At 32.9% G+C, this 22,498-nt stretch overlaps 1 protein-coding gene across 1 annotated transcript in view; it reads left to right on the top strand.

Moving 5' to 3' along the window:
- Positions 1–21,799, top strand: part of LOC131855608 (uncharacterized) — a 41,433-nt gene extending 19,634 nt beyond the window's left edge. The window contains exons 2-7 of the mRNA XM_059206894.1: positions 16,356–16,556; positions 17,762–17,942; positions 18,085–18,189; positions 18,772–18,944; positions 19,413–19,943; positions 20,682–21,799. Coding sequence (XP_059062877.1) covers positions 16,370–16,556; positions 17,762–17,942; positions 18,085–18,189; positions 18,772–18,944; positions 19,413–19,943; positions 20,682–21,034 — 1,530 coding nt within the window. The 5' untranslated portion in view covers positions 16,356–16,369 and the 3' untranslated portion in view covers positions 21,035–21,799. The remainder of the gene's footprint in view (positions 1–16,355; positions 16,557–17,761; positions 17,943–18,084; positions 18,190–18,771; positions 18,945–19,412; positions 19,944–20,681) is intronic.
- Positions 21,800–22,498: the final 699 nt, after the last annotated feature.

Here is a 22,498-nt window from a genome sequence, read left to right as displayed (position 1 = left end):
CATACTTCCCCGTACATTCTACGACGTACAGTAATGGTTTTGTGTAAACACTACATAATTTGAATTAATTTGTTTAGTTTACCTAAGTAATTATTTTTTTTTCAAACAATATTCTAATTGTGTCAAACAGTATAATCAGGCTTATCGAAAACGAATAAAAACTCGAATTAAATCTTAATACTAATAATATAAAATTATTAATTTTTATATGTTTATTAATGTATAATTTAATCTTAATAAACTATTTACATGTTAAAAAATTTTAAAAATTTAATCAACATAATTTATATTTATGTAAATTACTTTATTTTGTTACTTTCTTTAAAGTATTAATTTATTTATAATTGTTATGTTCATCGAAAGGAAACTTCGATAAGCTTATTCAAATAGAAATTGATTGAATTTCAGTTTTTCTTTTATAGCATTACATTATTAATTTATAAATAAAAAATGAATGAAAACTCTTTGTTACTCTTTAATTTTTGTTGAATTTTTAACAAGTAATAGTCAGTAATCAAATATTGTATAGAAATGAAATAAAATTGTTTACTATGAAAAAGAAACATTTATTTTATTCAAAATTATTTCAATAAAATACGACATTTCATTTCATCATTGTACATTATTTTATGTCCAACTTAGTTGTAATGGCTAATTTCGGTAAACATAAAACTGACGATGGCTAAATTGGTACAGCGCTTACAGAAGATCGAATGACAAAAATGTAAATAGAAAAATTGTTTTGTCGTCGATTATCGTTTATATGTTTATTTATATGAAGATTCAATCAAGAAATTCAGGAATTACTCAAATACAAATATTGGCTTTCCGCAAATCGTCTATGAGTCAATAATAATTAGATGTACCATTTATTTGCGAATAGGTACCGGTGCACTGATACCGGTCCGAGATCAATACTGGTCGAGTGTCGAGCTATCAAATTAATCTTGAGCATGATCTTCCGCAAAGCTGCATAACGGCACTCTCCGCCCTACGTTTGATAAACAAGTATTTGCCGGTTTTCTAGATAGTTGGATTACGTTTTACAGGGATTATAAATCAAATTATTTATTAACTTCAAACCGCTTGTAGACATCTACTGCTTCTTTTTTAATTTTATTTATATTATTATAGTCTTTGTAAATAATCTATCTTTATGCAAGACCCGTTCAGACGTTTATTAGTGAAAAGGTAACAAACAGACATAGTTTTGTATAATACTGGTATGGATTTGTTACACCAGAACTGTATTACAAAGTACATAATTTACAGAGTAGGAAATAAGATAAAAAAAAGATGTATGTACGATCTCTTAAGCAATCTCTCCCAAATAATTATTTAGGAAGACTAACAAAATTATAGCTGGTGCTTGCCGAATGGATAATGTATGATTATACTAAAATCCTGCATATATGTACATACACATAATATCTCAGGACAACTCACGCAGCGCCAAGCAAACTAGAGCTTGTGTGCTCTAAACACTGATACATAGTTACATTTAATACATATATAATACATAGAAAACACTCTGATCGATATATATATATGATCATACTCATGAATACAAATATTTCTACAGTGTCGTGTAGGAATCGAATCCGCGAGCATCAGAAATACGCGGTGTTTGTAAACCGCTAGATCACCGAGACCGTCCTTACAATATATAATACAATGTAATATAAAGTCTTTAATACATTATAAATCTACCTACTTTCTGACAGCATGCTCTTGCTTTGTTTGCTTGATGTGTTAAATTGGAATACTAAAATTATTCATAAAAAATATAATGCAAAAGGTGCACCAGGAGTGTCTTTAGTAGTTTCGAGTAGTCTTTACATATTTATTCAATAAAATTACTTTTTACTATATAATTAAAATACTTACGAGAATATTTGAACAAAGACTCTCCTAACTTTGTTTTAAGATCCCTCCAAAAAGAAACCTTATTGAACTATTTCAATAATGCTGAGCACAGAACCCTGTATTTTATACAGCCTGTTCTATAAGGACCTATTCGCTGTACCTTCATCTCAGCTAACGGAACATTTGACCTACTTAAGGGCCAGTCTGCCATTACATCACGAGAAAGGTTATCTTCAACACTATTATTGACATTACATCCATCAACACGGCTGAACAATGTTAAACTGTTCGTTATTGGATTAAGGTGCAATTTCGTTTCTCTTCTGGTATTTATCTGTGAAATATTGCTTAGTAATAGGTAGCAGCGTCAAAACAACGAGTCATCGTCCAACGACACGGTCACGGTCGAATAACGGGATATAATGGTGCCCTAGAGAAGGGCATCGTGATTTAGAAGACTTGTATTATCTATGGATAGACGGCTAGACAAACTCTATGTCTACATTGCTTTGTAAAGCTAGAGTTTTTGGATTCGATTTTCAAACTCTCAAATTTAGAAAAACATGTCTGGATATTTTGTCTAGGCGGATAACTATCCTCCAGTAACAATTTCTTAACTTTTTAAATACTAAGATAGATGATAATGATAATTACCAATACAGATGATAATGGTTGTTAATAGTAGAGATTAGTGACCAGATTCTTGGCAATGTACTAAGGTCGACTTCCACGCAGTTCCTCCTGGAAACCATCGCAATTAATTCCTGATACATTTGCCATAATAGGCTAGTGTAATTTTCAGTGGTGTCCCGCCAGCATAGGTATATCGTAGGACAGATAGATGCACTATTTGAAAATCATACATATAAGAAAAAATATCTTGAAGATAAGATGTACATATATAACCATACCTTGAGAGTTTTTAGGACTAACTTCAGCTCTGAAGGCGGAAGTACTGTAAATTATATATTCTTTATTGCACTTTTTTAGAATCACTATTATCTCTAAAATATATCTCTTCCAGTCAACCCAACACAGGGTGTCACAGGATGTGGTCCCAGAAGTGCAAATAGTTAAAAAAATACAAAAGTAAGAAACTAATTAAAAATAGAACAATATAAAGATATCATAGGTAATTCTGAATATCCTTAAAATTATTTTATATATATTATCAACGATAAATACCACAATCTATACAGGGAGCCGTCAGATTATTGTCTATTCCCATAATTTGAAAAATAAATCTTATATCGGTATTTATGGCCATTTCGCGTCTAAGAAGTCACGTCTCGGTGCGCTGGAGTTGTAAATACTTTTGCACTGGTCAATGAACTGTCCTTAGGGCTGCTATTTATTCGTAACTTGATGTAGAATGATACTTTATTCTAAACTATTTGTAAATCGTTATAAGGTCTCTTTTAAATTTTTGTATAGTTATACCATTTGCAACGTGGGCTCTCAGCTTGTTTGTTAGTCCAATTACATCGAAAAATATTGTATAAATTAATGATATTCATAATAATACAGCGAAATACCTAAATATCTAATACTAGGTGATCCGACTAACTTTTTCCATTACAGATACTGTTCGTAGAGTGATGTACTATAGCCTATTGATTTCATTAAATAGACTTTTTTTTAATCGCTTTAGAACTGGAGGTTCCTTTCATCTGAACACACAAACTTTACCTCATAATAATATTATAATAGTATAGATACAAACCTAAAATATATAATATATATATAAATATTTTTAGGAAGGAAATAATATAATATACTAAAAATGTAAATTACTATTGTCTTTTTTGCAATATGCATCTAGTTAATTTGTAAATGTTTATTTCTTGCCGGATATTTCGCAATATGTTAAAATATATTTCCATTTTGGCGAATTATTTCTCATCGTTATTTTTGCATATCCGGAATTATAGCATAACATACTATTATATAAGTAACGTTATTAAGGTTAATAGATAATGTAAAAAAAACGCCACGTCAGGTAACCACCAAAATTCGGTAGTTTTGACACTTGTATGTTTTTACATAAGTAGTTAGGTGTTTGAGATAGCCACAACTTTAGCCAAGCAAGTTGCTCAAAGATATCCAAATAATAAAACGAAAAACATAATTCAACACACCCAGAATAAGGTACTAATATTATACCTATTATAATTATATCTATAATTATTGAAGCTTAATAATTTTTACATATATAAGTTACAAGTATATTGGACGAAAGATTTGGCTAATTTTTGTAAAAAGCGTTAAATTTGAAGGTGGTGAAATTTTGCATGAAAGTTTATATGCAGCCTGTGATTTAATAAACGATCTAAAACACATAATTAATAAAAAGAAATCCGCTTCAAGTATTATTGTCTGCACAAATAGTGTTGCGAGACCTCGGTTCGTATTGAATAAATTATCGCATTTTTTTCTATCAGCACGACATACCACAGCGATAATCTTCTTTATAATAATAATTATTAGTAAGTAGCCCTGTAATATTTATTAGTACGATAACCAAGCAATACTCCAGATATATTAGCAGTAATTTTTTTTTCAATTAATTCATATTTGTATAAAACTTCAATGTATGAAACATTTTTACTAAAATAATTATTTTGTGTCCGTAGTGTACTCATATTTAGTTTCCAATTTATTAATATTACACATATCGAAATATTATTTATTTATTAGTCTACCTAACATTAACTAACTAACAAACGACATTCTTTAAATCCCTAATGTACTGAAACTAATTTTAGTACTTCTAAATTCCTCACCTAATGTGTTGAATAATTTAACGTTGCACAATGGCATCGTGTGGCAAGTAATGCAACAGTTTTATACGATTATATCAAAATTAACCTTCATTTTATATTTCTTAATCTAATGATTACAATAAAAATTTCCGATGCAAGAGCAGGAATATACTGCCGCCTTGCTCTACTTACTAGTAGAGACCAAAAATTGGCAAACATAGTGTAGGCCTCGCAGCTAGCTGGGGCGACAACATACGTAAGGTTGCGGGTAATAACTGGAAGTGAAGGGCTGAAGATCGTGCCTTGGGATAGGCCAGTGGGTACAGTGTAGTAGTGCAGTGGGCTGATGATGATGATTGCTCTACTTGTCTAAACAGGAGAAAAATGGGATTTTTAGCAGTGTGGACTAGTGAACCCATTGCTATTGTACCAGGTTACCTCTGTCTGGAAACATTCATGATAAATTCCTAGTGAATTTCACTAACTTACCTTAAGCTTAAGCTCATCTTAACATCCCCCACTGCCCACTGGTGCCCCGCTAACAGGTGGAGGACAATAGGATGAGCATGAAGTCAGGCATCCATCCTCGTCCATCTTGGCAAATGGCAATTTACCACGATGGTTTACAGGGGGTACCAAATTGAGGTCAACCTGCTAGGAATACAGTTATTAGTCATTACTAACAATCTTTTTCCTTCTTCTGATCATGATTGGGCAGCCACAAGATAAATATTCCAGGTACATACCTTCCCAACTTTCACAAATTTAAATCAATTGTGGGTCACAGGCACAGGTCAAAACGTGGTACCCATACCAATGGTCTTCGGTCACGATAGAGGGCGAACTTGAAATAACTTCAGTGGAAATTGAAACCTTATTTGCTGTAATAATAAGAGTAGGAATTGTAATATGTTATTCAATACAACAATGGTGAGTTGAATTGATTTGATACGTGATAAGTGTTCTGATTTCAAAAAGTGTGCGAGATAGCGGTTCAGTTTTGATGTTTTGTTTATTAATTAATATATGGGTTAATGAATAATATTTTTTTAAACACATGGTAATTAAGTATTAACGAAATCCTATACAGGTTCTGAGGTGGAGATAAATAAAATGTCTTACTCCAAATTCGTTTAAGACTTTTACTTCAATTAAAGTTATTTACAGATGCATTCAACTAAGGTCACTGACATAGCTCTTTGTATTTCCAAGTTGAACTGACAGTGGGTTGATCATATCTGTCGCAAAACTGATGCTCGTTGAAATAGATGTGTTCGAGAGTGGAGACCGCGAATTGGAAAACACAATGTAGGACACCTCGCAGGTGGCGAGTAGTAACTGGAAGAGAAGGGCAGAAGAACATGCCCAGTGGCGTGCCTAAGGAGAGACCTATGTCCAGCAACGGACTGCAGTGGATTGATCATGATAACAAGTGCAATATTTTTACAATTATTATCACCTCACCACTACAGCATTATAAAGGAAATGATGAGTTGTCGCTACTTAATTTATTTGTTTCCTGTAGTATCTAGGTACTGAGTGTACAGGTGTAATAATTGAACTACATTAGTAAGATTTTTGATAAATAGCATGCTATGTGGCTTATTAGTAACGTTTTGGGCTATTGTCAGATGCTAAGACCTATGGTAGTGCGATCTGCATAGATCTATTGTGCTCGCCCTTTTCCAAAGTTCGCTACCTAGAGCCGTGAGGGACAAGAATTGAAGGATATTCTTCGGAGCGATGGTTTTTATATCCTCAGAATAGAGTGTATACTTTCCAAACAAGAAATTTGTACGTGGAGTCGTAACGAGAGCTCACTTTACACTAAGTTATGTGGAGATGTAAACGAATGGAAGGGTGCCAAGTATTGACAGAAATATTACAGGCACAGTATACACGAGTGTAACGCATCTGATGTTTATTTCCCGCGGTATAACATAACAGTTAGTTAGATAACAATCAGAACCGACGTCGGTTCGAGAGTGAAAGCGTTCCGTTGCGTTCACGTGTGCACTGTGATGTTAGGGTTACGTGAAATGTGACCATCGTTGAATTAATCCGTTACCTCTTGTTTCTACCATTATAACAAACAAATATGTAATAACATGAGATGTCGGTTAGGAGGGCTGTGTAAAGCCGGCGGCAAACAACCTCGTTACAAATACTTATCTAAGTATATGTTACTACGTGAAGTAAAAATGTTGTACCACCTTTTTATGACGATAGGGCAAACGGAGGAGTATGAACTCGCACACTTGCAGTAGTATAAAGAATTGCACACTGCACAATACTAATATTTTGTTTATATTTCCTTAAAAAATACATTATATCAATAAAAAACATTACACCCACTACCTATGTATTTGTACACTCTTTTGTTTCTTGTTAAAGCCGGTGGTCAAATTGAAAATACTAATAATATTAAAATTGGTATTTGATAATGGAACCTTAATAATCTACAAAATTATAATTTAAATTAATATAAAATAAAATAAATAATAATAACACTGGACAATTCACAGACTGGTCCAAGCAGAGCACAGTGTGTTTTATAGATATTAAAAAACCGATACAAATATCTACTTATTTGCATATTTTAATCAATAATACACATACAAAACAACGAAATCAATACTTATGAATACAAACGTTTGCATTGTGCGAATAATCGAGCCTGCGACCATCGGAAGTAAATGGAATGATGTGCTAAATATCTAAACTACTGATTAATATGATCTTTTGGAATTTTTCAAAAATAAAGACCTTATCGTATTACAGCCTTGAATGGATTTAGATTTACTATCAGAATATTCCATCAGTGAACTAGTTATTGTCAATTTACTTGTTTTTGACGAGAATTTGCTACGTGTTTCAGGTAACTGTGTTCGAATTGTTATTGTTTTATATTACGGTATAATATTTTTTATCAAGACCATTTTAACTGAGTATTATATAAATTGTTAGGAATGTTTATATTTTAATAATGTTTGTATGATGTTTTTAGACAAATATTAATAGAGTTAAAGAGGTTTTAACACGAATAATATTATGGTAAATAAAGGCATTTACGTCTCTCGACTAAGTTCCACTTATCGTGGTCACAAGCTGACTGGAGTAACAACGAATGTGCAAAATACAGTTTGTTCAACTACCATTACCATTAGGTCTAATTATTATTTACCATAATATTATTCGTGTTAAAACCCGTTTAAATATATTAATAACTAGATGTACCCGTTGTTACATCCACGTTAAATTGCAGTATAAAAATAGCCTATGTGTTATTTTGATGCATAAGCTATATAACTGTAAAGTTTCATCAAAATCCGTTCAGTAGTTTTTGCGTGAAGTAGTTACAAACATCCATATTCACAAAGTTTCGCGTTTATAATATTACTAGCTGTTAGCCCCGGCTTCGCACGGATATACATGTATTATACATTATACATATAAACCTTCCTCTAGAATCACTCTATCTATTAAAAAAAAAACCTGCTTCTAAATCCATTGCGTACATTTATAGATTTAAACATACATAGAGACGGACATACAGCGACCGCAACTTTATACTATGTAATGACGAAGATGTAATTAAACGCGAAAGAATACAATAAGTATTTTTAAACGATTTTTGGATAGATCGTATGGATAGGCTATTGATAAGCTACAGACAGACTAATGTAGAGTTCAATCGATTAGGTCTCACTTAAGCAGAACGAGTTTAACGTAAATTGCATATTGCGTGATCGGTTCCTAAACACAATAAACGTCCGTAATACATAATTGTACATAATTTCCTATACAATTGTTCATTTCCTTCCTAATGTTTCGTATTATTTTTATAAATAAAAAATAAAAACCAATTTTTTTTATTAATTTTAATACCAGGTAAACTAACAGCCTACCTGATGGTAAGCTGTAACTGTTGCTTATATATGAACAACACTAGAGACATCACGTTATCATGTGAATCTTTTAATACAACTAAAACGTTGGAATTTCAGAGGACTAAGATATCAGTTGTAATTTCTCATCAATTCTTAAAATTTCACTACCTAATCGCATGAATCCTTGATACCACTTAAGTATTGCCATTTTATTGGACCAAGAAAAGATGGATGGATTGTGTGAAAGACGATATGAATAAAAGAAGAGTATGTGCAGATATGACAACCGATAGAGAGCAGTGGAAGAGAATGACATACTGCGCTGACCCCAAATACTGGGATAAAGGCAAGGCAATGCTGATTTTATTGGACCAAGATATCATTTGTAATTTCTTAATTACTCTGTAATTTCACTACCTAATCGCACCCTATAATCTAAACACAACTAACATTCATAAACAAGATTTTACACAGCTTAGTTTGATGAAGAAAGATAGAGACTGAAAAGTCGTCAGCATGGATACCTTATCTAGTCTTATCTACTTCAGCCAAGCAACTTGTAAGCTGTGTTTCATTGATAGGGTAGGATTAGGATAAGTAAAATTACAGGATAAGAGGCATGGCATCTTAGTTCTGTGGAACGGCAACGCATGAGTGGTATTACGGATTTCTCATTGTTATACAGTCATTGTTACTGTTTACCATCACGTAGGTCGTCAGATTGTTTGTCATTGTAATTACATAAAAATAAGGCATATAAATATATATCATACCTTTCATCAAGCCACGTTCTATTCCCATAGCTTGTTAGTGCTATTCCTCAGTGCGCACTCGTTACCGACGTAACGGGCAGTATAACTGTTTCAGAGCTTTGATACACGGCAGACTGTTCGCGTCCCACTTGCTGAGTTAATAGGTTTCCGGTTGTAATGTGTGTTGTCAAAATATTAGGTTACTGTGACATTGTATCCGTGTGTCATATAGATGGCGCCACTGTACGTAGTAATCTAAATTAGATGCACCAGTTTTGCCTTTAAGTTCAACTTGACGGCTGAAATAGATACTGTGGTACTCATGCAGACGACTTTTAGTTTAAAATAATAAATATAAAGTTTACTTTAGTTTACAATTATAAATGCAAAGTTTACTATAGTAACAGCACAGATAAGATAATATTGCTAATAATATAGAGTCATAATATAGCAATTTTTTTTTCTTATCGTATGATTATAAAACTTATAAAAGAAGCTGCTGACAGCTGAAATAGAGACTGTGATACGCATATAAACGCACGTAAAATGTTGCAATGTATGCATACAGAGCTATAAATAGTTTCTTTTCTATGTTATCACATATAATATGGTAACCAATGTAATGTAGATGTATGTATAAATATAGCGAAACACTGATTGACATTGAAGAATTACAAGTAAGTATAATGAATGAAGCTCAGAGATGAACCAAAGAAAACTAGAGGTACAATAGCCTGCTATGAGAAAGTGTTAGTACTTATGTACACTGATCTATAAACATTTAGTACTGTCATAGTGAAGTCACTATTTCATATACATTACAATCGTACAATCTATGATTTTTATTGGTCGGCAACCAACTGAATAATTATTTAAAAAAAATTTTTTACCAATAAAACTATTAGCTTATTGTGTCATTATTTAATTAAAGGAAATCATGGATTTACAACTACATATATATATATCAAGAGAAACTGAAAAATGTATCTACCTGTGTAATGTAAATACTTCTAAAGCTAAGTTTCGTTTCGACTGATACAAATCAGCTAATCACAAGTTAAGTCGAATTATGTAATGTTGTCTATATTTGTAGAAATATAAGTGTGTGTGTTTGTAATATTCAATGAAATCAGGCCAATGAAATATCTCATATTATTAGCTATTTTGTCGTTTTAGTTTTGATTCCGTTTCAAGAAAAAGGACAAACCTGAATCGGATTATAATCGATATTAACATTAGATTCCAGAGTTAGACCTGCTGGTTTTTACCATTTCGATTTCACGTCGGACATTGTAAAAAAAAGTTAAATTATGTATCATGTTTCGCTAATTGTAATATAATTAATGATATTCATGGATAATTTACACAGCGTCATATAAGATTAGTTCCCAGTAAAGCTCTGCTTTACTTCTTTGTATTTACATAAAAAATCCAAAATGTGTTACATTACGTTTATTGTATTGTATGTCCTACTGTAATATATATATTTTTTAATTATGTACTAAGAAAACCCACACGGGCTTAAATCCCAGTCCCCCGGGGTCGGATAGTTGCTGTCTGGTTCGCCCCGAGGCCACAACCTTCAACCCCCGGTTGACTTGTGTTTGTCTATCTGTCTGCATCTGTTATGGGCGTTCGATACTTATTTTTTATAAATACATAATATACATAGAAATGTACAAAACTAAAAACTTTTTACCATTTACGCATGTAACTGTACACTGTAATATAATTCAACTTAGTACTATACAGAGATAAAAGTCAAATGTGGGACTGAATAGTGAATTATTGTAACAGTAGTTTTATATACAATGCACGTTTCAATAGACGGAGATGGTCTGGGTCCACTAATCTACTGTTTACCAGCATGAAGGATGGTAGTTATAAAAATACTCACCAGACGAACCACACAAGTTTCTCTACGTTTTCTAATGATGATCTGCTCCTATAGGTCCTATATATTCTAAAGCCTTTCTCGATAATTGACTTATTAAAACTAGAAGATTTTTTTAATTGAACCTGTAGATCCTGTGATTAGCGCGTTCGAGCAAACAAACATAGAGATATTATTACCACAAATACTTAATAGGAATGCTCCAAGAATTTTAGCACATCTCTTTCTAATTCTTCTCATGCATTCTTATAAAGAACTGAAATAAAAAATATATACTTAGAAAGAGTCTTACTTTTTAATAGATAATTGAGACTAATAGATAAACTGATAGATATGTGTTATATTAGTAATAATAATTTTTGTTAATAATGTACACATATTAATAAAAAAAACTATTATTTTACCTAAATTAACGTTGTAGTGAGGATAGATTTTTCACATAATTTTTCACCACAACACAAATTCCTGGTCTTCTCGTCCTCTCGTTACTCTCTCTACCAAACAATGGACCCGGCACCCGACGGTGAATCTATGGGATGCTAAGAAGTTCGTCTCTACATTAATACTAAATTATATAGGTTAGATTTAATTTAAAAAATAACATAATATAATTACAGTAATTGGATCCGTATGAAGCCGAGGCGAATCGTTAGTTTTCTAAAACTTGTAAATGACATTTAAAGTAATTATAAAACCATTTCGAAAATAATTTCAATTGATAAAAAATAAGTCCATTTTTTAATATACCTAGGACTTAAAATTTTCATACAATACAAATGAACAAACATATTCTCAGGCTGTAATAAATAATTTTATACACCTAGATAGTGGCGCTAACAAACGGTTGAAACGACATTAACGGCACCTCGCATTACGACCGTTTCAGTTTAATGTTGCCATACCAGAACAAGATTGACATCGCTATACGGAGCATTATAGTGTTGTCTTTGAGTCAGTCAATTTTAAAATACGGTACTGGCCATAAATACGGTCATAGGTCATTATATTTTGAGCACAGACTCTTGCTGCTGGTAATTTAACTAGTGACACTAACGACACGGTAGGTTACCTAGTACAATACTGGATTAATACAGAAATATCAAAATTTTAAATTAGACTTTAAAGATAAAACTTTAGAGTGGTTTTTCAAAACTTTATCAATTTTGAGTTAATGTATACTACTCTGCACCCGTGCGACTTGGTGTCGCACGGGTGCACGGATAATACGGGAATAATAAAATACAGTAATTTCTCTAATGACATATTTTTTTTATGTAATTGGTATGGTAAAAAGGCTGACGTCTTGGCTAATGGAAAGTGATATCTGTCACGTATATCATACGTCACAAAATATATTGCCCGTCCATGGTGGCAACCACTCTCATTTGTTGCAACTCTCAGAATAAGGTATGCATTCTTGCTTTGTCATTTAACCCTTCATATCAGTACATTATTTGTAATGCACAGAGGGAAACTCCATAAATTCATCTGCATGAGTGTTTTTATTCATTTATTAAAACTTCAATGCACAAATATATCAGAAATATGTAGGTACATGACGTACTTAACACTCACTCAACCATTGGGAAAATTAATATTTATATGGGCGGTGCATTATCAAAATTAAATGAATATATGTCAGATGAATTTATATTTTTCCCTTAGTAAACATACATACAAATATTTTAAAGAGGGTGTCGCATATGGATGTGGATGTGTTAAAGGGTCCAGGAAGTTCGAAAAGAAATGGATGAACAATGTGAAAGATGACATGTGTAAGGAAGGGAATAAATTACGAGATGACTGCGAACAGGATTGAATGGAAGAGACATATTAAGTCTACCCCAAATTTATGGGATAAGGAAGAAGCAGATGTATTATATCTACATATAAACCTTCCTCTTGAATCACTATATCTACTGCTAAAAACTACATTGATATCCATTGCGTAGTTTAAAAATATATACTCTGTAAAACAGATTAGTGAAATACGGTTTAACATGGATGAATTATAAATTACCGAAAATAAATGTGCACAAATTTGTTTTTCTTTATTAAATTTCACATTTTCTTATATCAATTTCCTTAATACTTGCTTCGAGCCATCTAAATTGAAATATGAAACAATTCTATATCGGGTTTTGGTCGTAATTATGAAATCATCGCAATTTGCATTGTAGGCAAATCGATTATTATTACAACCTTACAGAATCAGCCATTATAATTATTACTTGGTACCGTACAAAATTGGGCGTCAACGAACTGCCGTCGTTGCCTACGAAATAATAGAGGCAAGGAAATTATAAATGTTATTATCTCCCAGCAGGTTATGGTGCTATTACGGCTTACAATCGTGTTATATGAAACTCGATTTGTATATCATAATTTAACTAAAAGCTCAATTTCAAATTGCCTACATTATCTACGCTTTGATGGTTAAGGTCAAGTTAAAAAAAGTTTGGTTTATTGAACTTAATCGGTGGATTTCATCTTTATGTACACATTTTATGTGCATTAAAGATTTTTTTCATTATCTGAAGATTGTTCTGGGCACTCCCAAAGCAACCAGATTGTATTTATTTTTAATGGCACATTTTGAGTTTAATTATATTTTTTTACAATATTGTTACATAATTTCACATAATAAATAAATAATAATCAAAGATTGTTTTTAAAGCTTTGCAATATTCGTAGATGGCAAATTAGTTGCAATTTTTTTCCTGTGTTTAATTTTATGTTATACTAATAAAAAAAAGTAATATTTTTCTTGTTAATATTAATAAAAGTTAATAAAAATAGTAAAACTAGTTTTTGTTTTGTTTCGTGAGATAGAAGTATTTAATTTCTACCATAATTGGTAGTAAAATCTTAGATTAATCAAAATGATACAATCAAAGTTTTTTTGGGTAGCTTGGTACTTTAGTAGAACTGTACATTGTTATAATCACGTACGATTCTAGGTTACTGTAACACCAATTTGAAATCGATACAATCGTCCAATGCACTATCGATACATTAAAATTCGTAATGGATTACCGGATCTGATAGATTATTCTCGCACCAAATATGATCTGTCCGCTTGATCTGATGTCCGAATTGTATTCATATACTCAATTCAATCGAGTTGTGAATTGCGGTTGCGTGTTTAGTGGTATTCTTCTACACTATTAACCTTGACCTACACATCCAATTCTATATATAACAACAAAGATATATATAATAAAACTTAAGAAGCTACACATCCAATTCTATATATATAAAACAAAGATATAGTCCCACAAAGATATAGTCTTAATTTTTTACCGATTACCAAAAGGAGGATATTCTCAAGTTTCAACGGTATTTTATACCTATGAAATGAGCGATATGTTCTTTAAATCTGAATTGTTTTCGGTTATTGGTTTTAGTAATAGATACAGTTTACTCCTGAGTTTATCATCGGTTTTCAAATTCTGAATTTTGGTTGACTTTTTGCAAAATTCAGAGATAAACAAGATGGTAACCTGGCAATACTGAGTTAAATAATCGTTATGAAAAATCTTTATTTTAACACTAACGTGAGAGACAATACGACCCACTTAACATTTATCTTTCTCCTACTATTGTTAATTCATTAAATATTTATAATTAAATTAGAGTTAATCTTGTTTACCTCTAGAATTACGACAAATTCACACGCAGAGAGCACCGTCCGTGGTCCCGCATCGTGGTACAGTTTTAATTGCGTCTAATTAGAAATTATGCAATGTAACATAACTGTTTATGTAATTGTTAGTTGATGATGCTCAATAAAGTTTCCGAGTAACGTTTCCGCTACTCCTAAATACTATATCCACAGACAAAAGAACTTTGCACACATTTTTACAAAAAAAATATTAATGGTATTGTTTAAGCATTTTAATTAAAAAGAATATTAGCCTACTGCACTTCTTATCCATATAAATTTTTACTGTGCTAGATTTCATACTGATCCGTCCATCTACTAAAATAATTCTTTTAACATACGCAACTTATATTCTTTGAAAATTAATAACGTTCAAACGTACAATTTAAATTAATTATAATCACTGGGCGATCATTAGTTAAATTTAAAATAAATTCCACAAATATTACAACATTGTTTTACTTCGTGATTGCTATAGAAACGTGACAACGTAATCTTATTCTTAATCTATTCTTAACACAGCTCTTAGTTCATAGAAAGTCGGCTATAGACAATTGTTCTAAACGTTTCTAATCGAAGTGGATTGAAAAATAACGTGTTTACGAGGTCCAAAAACCTTCTGCGGTAAATAAAATATTTGAATACTATTGAGATCCACTATATAGCAAAGAAACCTGCGCGTTTTACAAAATATTTAAATCAATATTAATGAGAAACCATTGCAGAGATTGTTGGCAGGGAACGAAGTAGCGGTATCCCATAACAACAAAAGATATTACCGTATTCAATGTAAAACAACATAGATACAGTGGAAACGTTTAATAATGTTGGTAATACTTTAAAAAAACAAAATAATCTTACCTGTTAATAATAAGTATGTGAAAGATTGTATATTATGATGCTAATTAACTTAATTACGACTAAAAGACTGAACATATATGAATACAATTTCATGAACAGATGATACAACATTTTTTAATCCAACTCGCGTAGTTGCGCCGCGTGATTCTGTATCTCTATCTGTGATATAATCGAATACAGTTAACAATGAATGAATTTAACATATTGATTCCTAGAATTCTAAAAACCCTATTTTATTAAAGTACCTAGGTAGATATTAAATTAGGTTGACTGCTAGGAGAATTTTGATTTTTTATGTGTACGGATTGTCTCTGAGATCTTTGATTAAGTATCTTGAAAAAATCTTTTATTATGTCAAAGGTAAAATAAGCTAGAAATAATATATATTAAACTCGGGTGAGACCGGGATCTAACCTATACTAACTAGGAACTAACTGCGGGAAAGTAAACTCCAAAGCAATGCTCCGTTTTTAGAAATTCTTTCACTGTTTCAAAGGTAAATTCTAGAGTCCCATAGGCTATATAATTATTACATTAATAATAATATACCTAATACATATTAGTAAGTATATATAATACTCGCAAAGATATAAGTGACCTGCGTAAGCGAAATAACCTCGAGTCCCTTACTATACATGATTCAGAATTATTGTTTCTTGTTCACAGAGGGCGCCAATACAATGTGGCGCGCAATACTGCTGGCGTGCTTAGTAACCTCGAGTGGTGGTCAGCAGACACGACCCAACAGGGTCGTCGATCTGTCCACCACCTGCGACAGAAGTTCCGTCACCGTAACTCTAGATATGGAGCAGCCTTTCAAAGGACTCCTGTTTAGCAAGGACTTCTCGAGAGAATGTCAGGCGCAAGGTTAGTGTAATAAATTTAATAACTTTGTTATATATCATTAGCTCACTACACGTTTTAGAAGTATATAGATATTAACTGAAAATGTGGTGAGCAACTAATCCTAAATAAATAAATAATTATAATGCCCTCTAATATTATATATGCGGTAGTATCTCTGCCTGTTTCTCTGTTGCTATTTGACGACCTATATCTAAAAATAAGGAGTAACAGTTCACAGCTACTACTATATAATATAAGAAACAATTCCTATAGGAATATAAATATAATTTAATTTAATATCTTGTAGAAATATAATTGACTAGCTTTTGCCCGCGGCTTCGCTCGCGTTATTTTATCCCCTTAGGGGTGGAATTTATCAAAATGCTTTCTTAGGGGATGCCTACGTTATTATAACTTTATGCATGCAAAGTCTCAGCCCGATCGGTTTAAAATTGACAAAGTTCATACATACTTTCATCCCCTATTTTGAGGGTAGAATTAATCGAAATCCTTTCTTAGCGGATGCCTACGTCATAACATCTACTTGCATGCCAAATTTCAGCCCGAACCGTCCAGTGGTTGGGGCTGTGCGTTGATAGATCACTACGTCAGTCACCTTTGAGTCGAATTTGAATATATATTTAGATTAATAGAAATATAATTAAGTACAATAAATAGCGGTCCCAAAAAGGTTGTTAAGAACCGCACGTTACAGTCTCCACGGTATACTATAACCTCTTATCGTGTCCTTCTCATTTTGTCTATCGTCCTGTACAAAAGTAGACCTGAACAAAGCTAAAGACTACTATAAAAGTCGCCAAGTTTATGCGTAAACATACTTTGGTTGGATACATAATAAATAACCCTGGACATAACTGTCCACACAGCGCCATCTAGTCCCCCGGTAACCAGAGCTTGTGTTATGGGTACTAGACAACTGATATAAATACTTGAATTTTTTTTGTAAATAGATACCTAATATAAATAGAAAACATCCACACCGATACAAACAATCATACTTATGAATACAAATGTTTGTACATTGTAAGGAATCGAACGTGCGAACATCGGGTGTAAAGCGGTGTGCTACAAGGCTAGACCACTGAGGCCGTCAAAAAAAAACAACCACACCTCTCGTTTCATAGCTTTATGCAGTAATATTTATTTGTATCTAATTTAAATTGTATTCTGCACCTACTTTAAACTTATATACTTATGATTTTCAGGTAATTTCCAGAATAAGGTTTCGTTGCGTCTACCGTCGAATGCGTGTGGAGTGAGGACCTCGGCACTGAACACCACCGTCGAGGAACCTGAAGATAATGAAGACCTGTACTACAATGTCGAGCTGGTCGTGCAGATGGACAAGCATTTGCAACAGTCCTCGGATCAAGAACTATTGGTCAGGTGCGTAATAAGGATAAAAAATTATTGTATTTTTTTCAAGTTTAGTTGTCTGCGCAATTTTCGTAAAAAGGGGAACAAAGTTTTTACATCTCATATTTAAATCTAAAGTGTATTGAAATATATGTCTGGTCCTATGTTCTAGGTGTAAACTGCAACGACGTGCGGTCCGCATCAATAGTTCAGCGTTAGAAACTGTTATCAATACAAAATTACACGAAATGATTGGCCAAGAAACAAAGAAAATGAGGTAAATATATTTTAATCATGTATACAAATAAATAAAATTGAAGTGTCTGTTTGTAATCTCCATTTACAACCTTTCACTAAATGTAAAAGAAAGTACTTCGATCAATAACTTAATTAATATGTTTTTTGTTTGTATGTTTGTTCGTGCTAATCTCTGAAACGGCTGGAACGATTAAGATGGGACTTTTAGTCGCAGATGCGTAAGGAACTAATTTATGTAAACCAAATGAGGTCACTAATAAAGCCTAGGAATTGTTTTGCCATATAAATTATTATCGCTATTAAAAAATAGGAGTTGATGATAGAAGGGTGAAAATTAAGAGTCGTGTGTATTTTTAATGCGAAATACTATGTTTTTTTTTAAATTGTTGAAAAAATAATATTTTGGGGTGAGCCACCCTTAACACTTAGGGGTATAAAAATTAGTTATAAACCTATTCTCACTACTACTGAATACACATATATAATTTCATCAAAATCGGTTAAGCCGTTTCGGAGGTGTATTGTATAGTAATAGAATTTTATAGATTAGATTAATAAAACAATTGGGATAAGTGTTGACTGTGAATCTTTTCAATTCCAGGACTGGTCGTAACCGCCAGGGCTTCGTTAATTCAGCCGAGGTGGAGCAGCGGGAGTGGCTGATGGAAGCGGCACGGGCTTGGATGGAACTGTCGCCCGCTGTTGCTGCAACAGAACCCGCCACCGTTGAAGTCGGGCAACCGACGAGGCTCCTTATACAATGCACTCTGCCTGGTAAGGTATAATAATAATAATATATAGAACAATTCAAATAGTAACAACTAGTCCCAAGCTAAGCAGAGCTTGTGTTATGGGTACTAGACATCTGATAGAAATACATTATTTTTTGTACTACTGTACTATACTATTACTGTAATCTTAGGTAGGATAGGCAGCGGTCTATACTATATATTACAGTTATGAAGATATGTATTATTTTAATGGAATGGTGGACCTGTCTACGCTAACGGCACACGCTGTGCTCCAGTGGAGAATGACAAGATGAGTACGAGGTCGAAATAGCACGTGGTAGTAAACTAATCGGGAATTCAACTTCATGGTTTCCAATGGGAACCACGTGGAAGTTAACCTGGGATGGTACATTACTGGCATAGGGTTATTAATCCACATTACTAACAATCCTCTTCTCACCAAATATTGGTACTATATGTATTATAAGTATTATTTTACATTTTATTCCAGTTGGAGTTGGTTTACGAGTAACTAACTGTGTTGCACATGATGGCTTAGGAGAAGCATCTCAGAAATTATTAGACGAAGCTGGCTGTCCTATTGACGAGACCATATTCAATAAGCCCACCATTCACCGCCACAAAGCCAAAAGTCCCGAGATCGATTTTTCCGATTTGGAACCCGCCGATACTCAGCGAAATATTGATGAGAATACCAGCATTAAACAAATCAGATCGGATCCTGAAACTATGTTTAAGAACATAATGACGTACCAACATGCCATTACCACTTTTGCTGCCTTCAAGTTTCCAGACAGAGCAAAACTGCATCTTACTTGTGGTATAGAGTTGTGTAAGGGCCGTTGCCCACCTGTAGACTGCAAAGCCCTGCAGAAACCTCAGCAGATAAGGGATGGCTTAGTACGAAAAGCACGTTTAGACAAAGACGCTAAAGGAATAGTTATAGATAGACTTGAGGTATACAATAGTATAGAGGTACTGGCACCTAACATTGAGTTAGAAGATGAAGCGTCAATTAGAGGTGAGATTACTTTAAAGTTAGACTAAATATTACTGTTTCCAGTTATAAGTAATATGTCATCTTAGGTGCATCATACGTACTTTAGGGATATGTTGAAAATACGACGTATCTGTCTCTGAAGACCAATATCTGCTTATCAAATACGGGCATAACTATTCATTAGTTGTTCAAAGAACATGATGGTTGTATAAAGCATATTATTTTCGTAGGTACATTAGGAACGGCAAACAAGCTCGCCGCGCACCTAATAAAATAATATCCGGCGTTTTTACAGACACGCAAGTGTATGAACATTTTACAAAGGAACCGTAACCATTAGGTAATGCGCTGCTTTTACTGAGGACTAAAATGTTATGGCTTCGAGTCTTTTTTATCGAGTGGAAAAATCTTCCAAAGACCGTACCCCTAACCTAAGGGTGACTAGGAATTCTTACTCATTGGGATTGGGACAAGGTATATCTACGAGCGCCATTGCCAGAGTCGGAGGTCGCGTTAGTATTCTATCGCGACTCCGGCTGCAACGCAGAATATGATGGCCCGCCCTGTAGATGGTGTAGGGCAGTTCCCATCTCGTTGTAAGTGCAAATGGCCCCAAGCCTGGTTGTAGTACAGCTATATTTTACACTTCAAACTAAAACACGAGATGATAAGCTGATTGACGTTAGAAATATGTCAATATAAATGAATAGATAAAGTGTAGTGGTCCAACATGCTATAAAGTATTACTTTTTCATTTAGGTTCAAGACGAATAGAAGCTGAAGAGGATGACTTAATTCGAAGATTCTCGCCCGGAGACAAGACCATCTGTCTATCGCCAGGGAAAATGGCTCTTGCGTTCTGCGTTCTTGGGGTTATATTCCTTTGCGCCATAGCTGTTGCCTTCGTGTCATTAGTGCGAGCGAGACGGCGACTAGGAAGGGAACCACTCAATACATCTCTCTCATTCTACACAGGTAGCAAGAGTATGTTTTCTTCCAGTGAAAGTTCCAGCTCTGGTCTCAGTGGAAGCAAACTACTGCTTACTGATAGTCCATACTTAGACCAGCATTCAACATCTAGTAATAACTGGCCATATTCTAGAGCATTCTAAATAATGCTTTATTTACACGGTGCGGCGGCAATCTCTAACCAATTTTAACGGAGAATGGTCGTCTACGCCATGCTAGTTTCCAGAAGTTAGGTACGGACTCGTGAGCAGGAGTTAGCCAGCAGCTGCTCCAGATCTAAGTACCTACTTACATAAATTTGAAGTGCAATCGCCCCCATTTTCGTCTAGTGAAGCTGTAAAGGCTAAGCAAGATCATCAACAGTAGGATAGTTCGAAAAAAGGTGCTATGCATTCATGCGATATTTTTATGGTGTATGCGGCCGTAATGCTCATGTTTTAGATTAATGTTAATTATTTATTCTTTTTTAGTGCTTTCTAATTAATAGTACTATCTATAAGACTGCATTCGTTGTATAAAACTCCAAAGTTCTGAGTCTAGTTTGTAATGTATTTATTTCATTAATATTAATACCTATGAACAATGTTGTTCTAATTAAATATCTATATAATTGAGGCGGTGCTTTTGATAAATATAATATTGATACTTTTTCCTATTTGGGCAAAGGTTAGGGTAACATTATGGTGGGTATCAAGATTATTTATGCTTTCCTTATGATTTTATGGTATTACAGTAAAATTGAATATTATTTCAAATTCATTAGCACTTCCTCGATACATTTAGTACCTAAGATTTGGTTTATAATTAAGAAGCGAACAATAAAAATTGTGATATCATTAAGTATATAAAATATTTTACAGTTTATTATTTTATATTCATAAAACACATTTGTACTATTTTCAAAATAAAAAAAAAACTGGAAAGACTTGTTTATTGTTATTAATCTAATAAGGCAATCTTCAGCACCTTGATCTACCTACCCTGACTTAAACATAAAAAGATAGTGCATTAAAATCTGACTTTAAAAATTAGTAAACTCATTATTCTGATTAAATCTCCGGAAAAAACAATAGCAAACCAAATTTCGGTACCCAAGACAACGACAGTAAGTCACCTGCAACTATTGTGGATTTAAATATTTAAAGGGAAATGTGAGAATATCTAGTGTGGCGATAAATACGATATACACGAAAATGCCTTTGCCTCCATTTGGGATAATAGGTAGTTGTCAAGTTATATTTATTTATTTATTAAACGAAAGAAATTAGTAGAAATCATTCATACTATTTTATTTATATTTGGTGACAAATAAAACAAATAGAATTAATTAACTTAAAATAAATCAATTTTATAATAAAATATTCTTCCACAGGTACTAACTCATTTATATTGCCTGTGAAAGTTCATCTTCTTTTTTCACTATGGCAATCCTACTTATATACTGGAAAAGTGTGTAAATAGGACAAAATTACCTACTTACAGTAAATTTTCATGCCAATTTACTTAATTTAATTTTCTTGACTCAAATCATCAATTTCATGACTATATTTGAACGTATAGTCATAGGATTTAATTTTTTTTCACTATTTGCTAATTTCACACACACC

Source organism: Achroia grisella, unplaced genomic scaffold (genome assembly GCF_030625045.1).
Source record: "Achroia grisella isolate CSIRO2021 unplaced genomic scaffold, CSIRO_AGI_Agris_v1 utg146, whole genome shotgun sequence".
In the NCBI taxonomy this organism is placed as follows: Eukaryota; Metazoa; Arthropoda; class Insecta; order Lepidoptera; family Pyralidae; genus Achroia; species Achroia grisella.
Note: the sequence above shows the minus strand (reverse complement) of the source record. Positions and strands in the feature narration are given on the sequence as shown.